Source organism: Engraulis encrasicolus, chromosome 8 (genome assembly GCF_034702125.1).
Source record: "Engraulis encrasicolus isolate BLACKSEA-1 chromosome 8, IST_EnEncr_1.0, whole genome shotgun sequence".
NCBI classification, from domain to species: Eukaryota; Metazoa; Chordata; class Actinopteri; order Clupeiformes; family Engraulidae; genus Engraulis; species Engraulis encrasicolus.
Window position 1 is genome coordinate 10,555,108 of NC_085864.1, and position 10,474 is coordinate 10,565,581.

At 42.9% G+C, this 10,474-nt stretch overlaps 1 protein-coding gene across 1 annotated transcript; it reads left to right on the top strand.

The window, feature by feature from the left end:
* The first annotated feature begins 3,111 nt into the window (after nucleotides 1-3,111).
* On the top strand, nucleotides 3,112-9,120 carry LOC134453505 (protein FAM133-like). Its single transcript, XM_063204303.1, has 4 exons — nucleotides 3,112-3,254; nucleotides 3,393-3,553; nucleotides 4,698-4,859; nucleotides 8,855-9,120. Exons 1-4 carry the CDS (start codon nucleotides 3,233-3,235, stop codon nucleotides 8,858-8,860), a joined length of 351 nt encoding a protein of 116 aa, XP_063060373.1. The 5' UTR covers nucleotides 3,112-3,232; the 3' UTR covers nucleotides 8,861-9,120.
* Nucleotides 9,121-10,474: the final 1,354 nt, after the last annotated feature.

Consider the following 10,474-nt stretch of genomic DNA (forward strand, 5'->3'; position numbering starts at 1 on the left):
CTACTCTGGCCACCATCCTACATAGTGCACCTCATAAATGCATGTATAAATTAGAGAAGCAACTATTGCACAGAGACAGTGTGCATAGCATAATCAAAGTGTAGGTTGTTACTGTGTGTCTCAGAGAACATCTGAGAGGCACCAAATTATCAAAACTGCTTGTCTTTTGTCAAAGTTTGAAAAACAAGAACAGCAAAACTTTGGAGACTAACAGCCTGACAATAGGAACAACATCTGATGTACTGGGTGTGGGTGTTTTGTTCCTTTACTTTTTTTCTCCTTATCATATAGGCTACTTGCCTGGCTCTTGCCCGACCTGTAGTTCCGCGCAGCTTTGTGAGCTCTACTACTAGGTCTGGGAGCATGTAGCAGGATTCCATTTCTGCAGTCAAAAAAATAATCAGACCATTTATTGCTTCAATATCAACAAATTCTTTCAAAACCATTTTCTGTTGATCTCTAAAGCGTCAATATGGTCTATAATATGACCTGTGACTCCTCAATGTGAGCTGCCAGTGATATTGAAGTGATAAATGCTCTGCATTATTTTTTGAGTCCAGAAATTGAATCCTGCCACATGCTCCCAGACCGATGTGTGTGTTTGGAGTGCCACCAGGGGGCTCCAGAGCACACACACGGAGGTCTGGTAGAAACCAGGCTAATAGGCTACCCCTAATTAGTCAGGCTGTGCCCTCCTAGTGACGCAACACTTTCAGCATTGCAACTAGTCAAGTCAAGATGCAAGTAGGCTACTTTCTGAGTTCCCGAAAATATGGGAACTCCTCCCACTTTGTCGGTAAGCAAACAACCATAAGCAAACCACGAGAGTTGGGTCAACCATGCCGTTTGGGAAATGTTAATTGTTATGCTCTTGGTCAAACCAAGTCTCGAAGAGATTTGAACGTCGATGATAATCAGGCTAACCCCTCATAGCCATATCACACACAGTTGAATGGACAATGTCATAAATGGGAACCACACCCCACCCCAGCCATCCTTTGGATATTGAAAAAAAAAAAAACATGACGTAATACCACTACACAACCACAACATGTTAACCTTTCGACTGCAGCCCCGCCCTACACTTATCTTTCTGGGTCATCTTGATCATTCAGTTGGACTATACAAATAATAATCTTGAACATGTCAGCTACCTGGTTTCTAATTGACAGATACCTGTTATAATTAGTCTTCATAGTGTCTTTATTCAAACGTGTAGTAGGCCTTTATCCAGCAAAAGAACACCTTCACACTTTGATCATTCAGTTGGACTGGACAGTACTTTTTGACCACACACATTATGCACAAAAAGACATACACTAAACAGGATAATGCACTGCCTTGCATGGATACAGCCACCCTTTTCAAACACAACAAACAAATAGAATTATAAACAACAATGTGCCCAAGCAGGCACATATGCACGCATGTACGCACGCATATATGCACGCATGCACGCACGCACAAGCACACACACACACACACACACACACACACACACACACACACACACACACACACACACACACACACACACACACACACACACATACACACACATGCGCACAAACACACACACACACACACACATGCGCACAAACACACACACACACACACACACACACACACACACACACACACACACACACACACACACACACACACACACACACACACACACACACACACACACACACACACACACACACACAGACACACACACTGGATACCATTAGTCACACCTGGCAACCCTGTTTTTGTCTTCATGCCTTTCTGTCCTCCACCCAAAGCTGCCACATTACTCAAAGGCCACAATAGTCACCTCAACCAAATTTCTCCATTTCATTGCAGCCTCTGTGTTTGCATAATATACAGGCATGGAATATAGGTGCCTACGCCATCTGAATTTCAAAAATAACACACAATTTTTGAAATTCAGCCAGAGGAGATCCACATCTCCTTTTACCAACAACACAGCATTGTGAAAAGCTACTGATTTTGTTGTGGGGAAAAAGAGAGATACAGTATATGCCTACCATGTTGCCCTTAAGAAATCCACATGGACTTAGTGTTTTACCAGTCCATATTGTCTCAACAGAATAAAGGCATTGTAATAAAATAATACATTGGTGGTCAAGACAAAACTATTTACCTCACTTCATTTTCTGATTATGAAGTAGGGCCAAGGCTATAAATAAATGGCAGGTGGTTTCCTTGACATCAGAGGCTGGCTTGTTATTTGTATAACCACACAAAGGCAGGTGCTACTTGATGATGCCAGAAACTGGATAAAGCAGGTTTAAAAATCCAAAGCCAAGAATGTTGTGTGCCTCAGTTATTAATTTAGGATTATCACTTAGCCGGCCCATTAGAACATAGTTAAGGGATTACGATTGCTGTTAGGATTACTCTCCACTTTCAAAAGTGTATGTTGACCTTTCAAGAGCTGTCTCATATCTCTTTACTAGGGGTGCATCCCAATATGTGACCTTGCCTCCTCCACTTGCCTCCTCCACTTGCTTCTCGTCATGATGACATCACTGACAACAGCATTATATTTCAATATCTTGCAAAAGCTCAATTGTAAAGTCTTTCTCATTTGCAATTGGGATGGTGAATGAAAAACAGTCCCTCAAAAGTTGTTGTGGCGAGGCTGACAGCTGGGAAACTTTATCGTTTTCTCCACGGAGGAGGGGCCAGGAGGCGGGACGAGGAGACAAGCACAAGTGGAGATGGGGGTGCACTCTAGGTGCTATACTAGGAGTGCATCTTAATATGGGACCTTGCCTCCTCCACTTGCCTCCTCCACTCGCTTCTCGTCATGATGACATCACTGACAACAGCATTATATTTCAATATCTTGCAAAAGCTCAATTGTAGAGTCTTTTTCTCGTTTGCAATTGTTATGGTGAATGAAAAACAGTCCCTCAAAAGTTGTTGTGGCTTGGCTGACAGCTGGGAAACTTTATCGTTTTCTCCACGGAGGAGGGGCCAGGAGGCGGGGCGAGGAGACAAGCGCAAGTGGAGGAGGCAAGGTCACATATTAAGACGCACTCTAGGTGACACAATCTTCTTCCTGTTGTGAAGTTGGGGGGAGGGTGTGGTCAGTCAAGGGGAGTGGCTCCACAAGAACAGGTAAAGTCAGTAGTAAAGTTTCTTCAGCTGGTGTGCATGGTCTGAAGTCGTCATTGCGGTGTAGAACTACACCACTGTAATCCCGCAGCAGTTTATCATGGATTTTGATTTGTCAAGTGGTGAGTAGCCTATTTCTGCATGGTTTTCGAAGTTTGTTTACAATGCACGCTCACACAATTCAAAGACACTGTGGTAGCCTATACTGTTAACAATTGTGCAATATGTCAGAGCATGTTTTTGTTTATTTCTCTTTACAGCTGTGGGCGACGAGAAAGTTGAGAAATCAAAGGGGAACGAAGTTGAGGGATTATTTGGATTCGGCAAGAAAGACAAAGACAAGGATAAGGACAAGTCAAAGGACAAGGATAAGGACAAGTCCAAGGATAAGGGGTTCTTCTCATCTGGTGACAAAGACAAGGTACGAGAAATGATATGCCGTCGTCATGTTCTTTTTTTGCGGATTTGTGGTTTCTGAGGATTCCATGTCGCTCTAAATCCTGTGTGAAAAGGTGTCAGGTTAGTAAACCCCACAACAGCTGGTTAACCAGGAGTGAGAGCCTCTGAGGTTGGTCAGAACTAACTTAAAATGATTGTGACATTGACCTCTGACCAACCACTGTGGGCTCTGATATCTGGTTGACAAGTTGTTTAAGAAACCTGTTATTTGTGACAACTGCAATGCTTCTATATAACAAGTGAATGATTGATGACTTAAAAATATAGTGAAAAGCTCAGTCGCACTTTAATTGTGAGTTGTGTATTGCTTATGTTTTGAACTCAGTGCTCAATTTAAATGTTCACAGAATGTGTAGTATACGGTCTGTCATTCCAAGAGTGAAGCCTGGAAATGGGTGCTCTGTGCAATCAGTCAGGGCCCCTCTCTGCACCCAGGACAAAGTCATCTGAAAGGGCCCCAAATCCAGTACAATCAATGCATTTTGAGGACCCAATTCTGGGCCTCCTGTCTCCCTGGGCCCGGGACAAGTGACCCCCGTGTCCCCCCTAGTTGGCTTCCCTGCAATCAGGGTTCACAGCTCATGGAATAGAGGCACCACAGCTCACCTCTTCCCCACTGTGTACACAGCACAGTCCAGAGTCTTCTCATCACTCCTGCCTGGTTCATTTAGAGCAAAATGTGTTTTTGTTCCTCTGCACACTCATGCCAATCAGTCGCAGAGAGAGTTCCAGCTGTAAATTGGCCACAATTAGCCATCTTGGTAATGAGTATCTGCCTCTCCTGAGTGACAGTATTTTGTTATTTCTTTGTTTTTTTCTTGTTTTTTTGAAGGATGCCGGGTTGGTTGGTTGGCTGGGATGGCACTGTGGTTTAAAAGACGAGCATTGATTAAAATGAGAAGGAATGCATCTGCTACTCAAATAGAATGAGTCTCCGATGGGGGCATCATTTGCCTCAATTAGTCTTTGATTAAAATGGCCGCCCCTGGACGAGTCCGTACCTTGGTTGTCATTGCGAGGAGGCGAAAACTTGTCTGATATTCTAAGTAGAGGGTGACGGTAACCGGACAAAAAACTCATTTGCTTTTGTGTCTCTTTTTTTAAAGAGTGAACACAAGGATAAGGAGAAGCACAAGGACAAGGACGGTGGTGAGAAGAAGAAGAAGAAAAAGAAGGATAAAGAGCATAAAGAGCATAAAGAACATAAAGAGCATAATGGTTCTTCCTCCTCCTCCTCGTCATCCTCATCCTCCAGCAGTGATGAAGAGGTAAGGCAACACCACACTATTGTGAGTAGCAGTGTTGGCCTTCCTAAGAGTCTTATAAAGTGCACCCACAGGCCTCCTGTAAACCATGTATTACTGTGTGTTGAGGAGATTAATAACTGTATTGACATACTTCATACCCACTTAGTAGGGAATAAAACATCTAAAGCTGGTAATTGCATATTCTTTGATCACTTTGTCCTATGCTTGGCAACATGCACTGTTGGCTTCAAGCATCAAAAATCAGGTTCTCTCACATACATAATCCACAGGGAATTAAGACATAATCACCACTACTATTGACACATGCAGGAATGTAAGCCTCATGCCCAAGCCATACACAACTCACAACTGGTCAGTGCATCTGCGCTATTCTGCGCCTCCCATCGTAAAGGGAACAATAAAACTCAGATAAAGAAACGGAAAAGTTTTGTGAGCCAATATAACTGGAATAGCCTGGACACGTGCACTTTAACACAGTGGGTGTGGTGACTTGAGGTGTAGTCAAGTTATTTCCTCGTAGTGCCTCACACTCAGCCAAAATGACATTTACACCTACCTTTAAGGAATATCTGGAGGTCTTGTAAGTTGTACTGTTATAAGAGTGGGGAGCACGCATATGCTGCATCGTACACTCAAATCAACAAAGGTAAGGCCACCTCGGCAAAGTGAAGGGAACACATAGCTGGAGTAGGTGGGTCAAGGTAGCTTTCTGTGCCATCTGGTCACGTAACAAGTTTTCAGTGAAAGGTGTGGGTGGTTATAGAGATCAGGTTTGACCTGTGTATGAACACATGGGCGTTTTCAGTAAATAACTTTCCGCATCAGCTTCTGGATGGGTCGTGAGTCACTGTGGGCTTGGGGCTGATGGCTTCAAACGATAATATGTAAACTATTGGTAAGCTTGTTTGAAATTACTTGCTTGGCTGAGTGCCTGGCTTTCATTCCGGACTTAAAATAGTGCGCTTTCAGACAGTCTTGTCAAAACATCACCATCGTGTCCCCACCTATGAGGCACAGTGATGTTTGGACAAGACTGTCCAAATATGCCAATATTTGAAATACAAATTGCATTGCTTAAACCCGGTCACTCACTCAGCCAGTGAGATCAAACATAACCAATGGGAATGCTCTGGTGCAAGTAATCTGAAACTCACATTGCGATGTCAAGAAAGGTTTGGTGTTGGATGGAAACACTTCTCATGCTAGCAATGCTTACTGAGCTGTGTTGTACTTGGTTATACTCATGCTTGCTGGGTGCGCTTCGCTAGTTTGCCCTGTTCCCCTCCATACAACACTACATCACTGGCGAAGAAGGCCCATCAGCGTCTCTACTTCCTGCGCAAACTAAAGAAGGCAAGTGCTACACCCTCCATCATGACAACATTCTACAGAGGAACCATAGAGAGCGTCGTGTCCAACTGCATCACAGTGTGGGGAGGAAGCTGCACGGAGAAAAACAGGAAGACACTCCAGCGTGTTGTGAACACAGCGAAGAAGATCATTGGAGTACCACTCCCCTCCCTGCAGGACATTTACACCACACGCCTCACCCGGAAAGCACTGATGATCATCAAAGACACAAGCCACCCTGCACACAAACTGTTCAGCCTCCTGCCCTCTGGAAAGAGGTACAGGCGCCTCCGTTCCCGTACCACCAGGCTGGCGAGCAGCACAATGCACCAAGCGATCAAGATGCTGAACACTCAACCCACTCTCCCTCCACTGTCAGCCTCTAGCCAGCAAGGCCACTGACAACCCCCCCCCCCATCCCCCACCACCACATCTGCGACTGAACATTCCACCTGCACTACTATACTTGTGACTGAACTTTCAACCTGCACTAACTCAAAACATGCACACACACACCCACACACACACCCACACACCCACACACACACACACACACACACACACACACACACACACACACACACACACACACACACACACACACACACACACACACACACACACACACACACACACACACACACACACACACACACACAAGCACACTGCACTTTCTGCACTAAACCCAAACATACACACACTGACACACACACACACACACACAGACACACGAACACACACACAAGACGCACACCGCACCTTCTACCTGCACTAAACACATACACACACATACACACACACACACACACACACACACACACACACACACACACACACACACACACACACACACACACACACACACACACACACACACACACACACACACACACACACTGCTGCTGGTGTACTTGACAGACCTTTTTAATATTTATTTTTCTTCAAAATGCTACTATTACCATGTCAGAACGCTATAAAGGACTTTTTTTAGGAAAAGCACAAAAGCACAACAAATACCTCTTAATGTATGTCCTCTACAAGTCTTCTGTTGTCCAGTCTTGCACTTTAAATGTCTGTATGAGCACTGTCTATGTCCATACTGTCTTAAGTCCATGTATAAGTACTGTCTATGTCTATACTGTCTATGTCCTTACCTAGATTAGTCTATGTCTGTATGGGAAAGCAAGAAATGTAATTTCAAATTCTTTGTATGACCAGTGCATGTAAAGAAATTGACAATAAAACCTACTTGAACTTGAACTTGAACTTGAACTACAGATACGGGTTTGCGCCTTCTATCACAGGGTTTATGAAAAAGAGTCTGTGAAGTGAATGTAGTCTGATATTATGAAATGTTGCAACCTTGATTGGTTTGGAAGTGTGGAGACAAACACACACACACGCCAAACAAACTTCCAAACTACCACAGAGTTAATGTTACAGGTGTAAGCTTGAAAACTGTCTATGGAAATGCAATGGCACTCAGATGGAAAAGGACGATTTCACATTGAAAAAGTGTATTTGAATCCAATTCAATGGGCAACTTCAATTTAATCAGGAAGTTGTATCGGGCCTGTAGGTCCACACCCAGTAAACAAAAACAAAGTTCCACTGTTCAGCCATCCATCCAGGGTACTATTCCAAGAACATGGTTGTGATAAACCTGCTAAGTTAACCTATGGGAAGTGGTAAACCTACTAATAGATAGTCAACAGGTGTCATGTAGCCAAGAAAACAAGAGCTCCAGGTCCTTCTATTAGATGATTTACCACTACAGTAACTTAAGGTTATTTTAGCCTGGTTAACAATTTAGCCAGCTTCTTGGAATATTGCCCTGTGGATCCGCTATGGCGAGGGAAGAAGGGCGTTTGCCCTCTTTTCATGGTATTGGGACCTTGTGGTGACCTTGGCAGGCCATATGGGGAGGCTTATCATTAGGCTCGTTCGTGACGAAGCAGTAAGATTTTTGCTAGGCAGTGGGCATGCGCACTTTGCCAGTTTGATGCATTCTGGTTACCACAATGCATCAAACTGGCAAAGTGCACATGCCCACTGCCTAGCAAAAATCTTACTGCCTCGTCACGAACAAGCCTAGTGTTTCGCCCTGGGGCCCTTTGTGCAAATGTCCCACCACTGTATCCTTCCATGTCTCTCGGGTAGGTTGCAGGGATGCAAATATGTCAAAGAACGTTCTCCACCATGCACTGAATAGGACTTTTACTGATCTCTTGTTTTGTGATCCCCCCCCCTCCCCTCTTGAGCGAATGGTGCGTTTCATCACTTAAAGCTCTTCTGAAAGCCATTCTCCACATATCTGCCATTGTAGATTAAAAGCAATTATACAAATTGCAGTTGAGAAGCACTTAACTCTTAAGGTCACATGATGGGCTAATTCTCTAGGTAGATACAAGTGCAATAAATCACCTTGACAACATGGGAAAATCACTTTTTACCTTTTCATTGTGTGGTGGTGATTGTTCATTCATTGTTTTATTTTTGTTGTAACATGAAGATACTGTACTTTGTTTGTTTGTTTGTTGTGTGGTTTAATACCAAATGATGAGTAAGTGGTGAGTATGGGGTGGGTGTTCTTATCACGTCATTTCATTGATGTTCATAAATTGTCCCTCTTTTTTCTCTTCCAGCATTGAAGCAAGCTTGACATTCCACTCCACAAGTAAAAAAAGAGCAGAAGGGGAAAAGGGACCTGGGATTTTACACATCACCAACTGACTTCTTATGAATGAGATATGACACAGTCCATGCCCAGATTTTGTAAAGTTTATTTTATTTTTCCACCTGAAAAATTATAATTGTGAAATAAAATGTTTAACACATTTTCTGTTGAAACAAGCTCTTGTAATTTTCTCAATGTTGAAATCAATACTTAATAAAGCACTGGAAAACTGTAGGTTGTGCATTTTTATTTCCTTTTACTGTAAATTGCTCTTTGAGAAATACGTATGAACCATCTGCACTCTCTTTGTAGGCCACCAGAGGCCCCCATTATAAAATCGATGTGCCCTTTGCAGTGAACCTAGTTTACCAGTAGATGGGAGCATTGCTCTTTATAGGCCTACTGCATTTATATAAAGCGCATCTCAAGCTTGCCTGATGGACACTCATCTACTGTACTGTATGATATTTTAGTCTTAAGCCACACCAATTCCAATCGACTTCTATTCTATTCACAAATGCCATATTTGCAGATCCCATACAGAGGTATAGCACTTTCAAGTTTATATCCTATATGAATACACATTTTGTTTCCCTCTTTTCTGCATCACATACCAACTGTACTCCACTCCCCTGTGTCCATAACTTGTGTATAAAATCCTAGGCCCTGGATTGAGTATAAATAGGATCCTAGGCCCAGAACAGGTCAGTGGCCTGCATTGTAATTGATAGAGCGATCACAAGGCTAGATGCAGAAATGCATGACGCTGCAAAGAGTGGTTTTCCTAGTGCTGTGCATGGCATCAATATTAAAGAAGTGCTGAAGAAACTTTTTTCCCATGAAAACGCAACATTCAATTAGTGTGTAACTGAGTGGATTTCGCTTCATCTTTTTAAATCTTTTATATGCAAGTCAAGCAAAAGTGGAAGAGGAGGTGATGTATCAATTATGAATAACCTGTTTTTGTAGTTGTGGTCTTTTGAAATTAACTTGTGGCTGTGTAGCTATAATCCAGGAAGACTTTGAAAGTAAAGCATGATTTATTTATTATGCAAAGTTTTGGCTGGAGACCATCAGTCAGTTTTATGATATGAAGGTGTCTGATATGTTCTTGGAGTTGGTGGACCTGTTGACCTTGTAAGCATGCAAAGGAGTTGGTGGAAAGTATTCACTTTGCTTACAGGAGAGTATTACCGAGCCATAGTTGTGTCCATTCCTAATGAGAGGAATCCAAACTGAACTCTTAACTTGATAACCCTTTTAAAAAAGATAAACTGAAATATTGTCCTCAGATCACATCTGTGTCTACATCCCCTCAATTATACTGTTTATCCATCTTAGGCAGTATTACACTGCATGTTGCTGCTGTGTATCACTTAACTCATACAAACTAGCATGTCAGGACAGTTGATCTAGAGAATCCCTGAATCTGAAATGGTGCACTTGTACACTTCAGTGTTCATGTCTTTGTGCGTATGGCGTGTTAGTTATGCTCTGAAACATAGTGCCCGAAGTGTACAAGTGCACCATTTCAGATTCAGGGTAAGTATGTTTAGACCGCATAGCGTGCATATACATTTATGCATAT

What these genes read in the sequence shown, in the direction of transcription:
- LOC134453505 (XM_063204303.1), top strand. Translation starts at nt 3,233, where the DNA reads ATGGATTTTGATTTGTCAAGTG. An exon ending in GGATTTTGATTTGTCAAGTG is followed by an intron (nt 3,255 to 3,392) that starts GTGAGTAGCCTA and finishes TTCTCTTTACAG; the next exon opens with CTGTGGGCGACGAGAAAGTT. An exon ending in CATCTGGTGACAAAGACAAG is followed by an intron (nt 3,554 to 4,697) that starts GTACGAGAAATG and finishes CTTTTTTTAAAG; the next exon opens with AGTGAACACAAGGATAAGGA.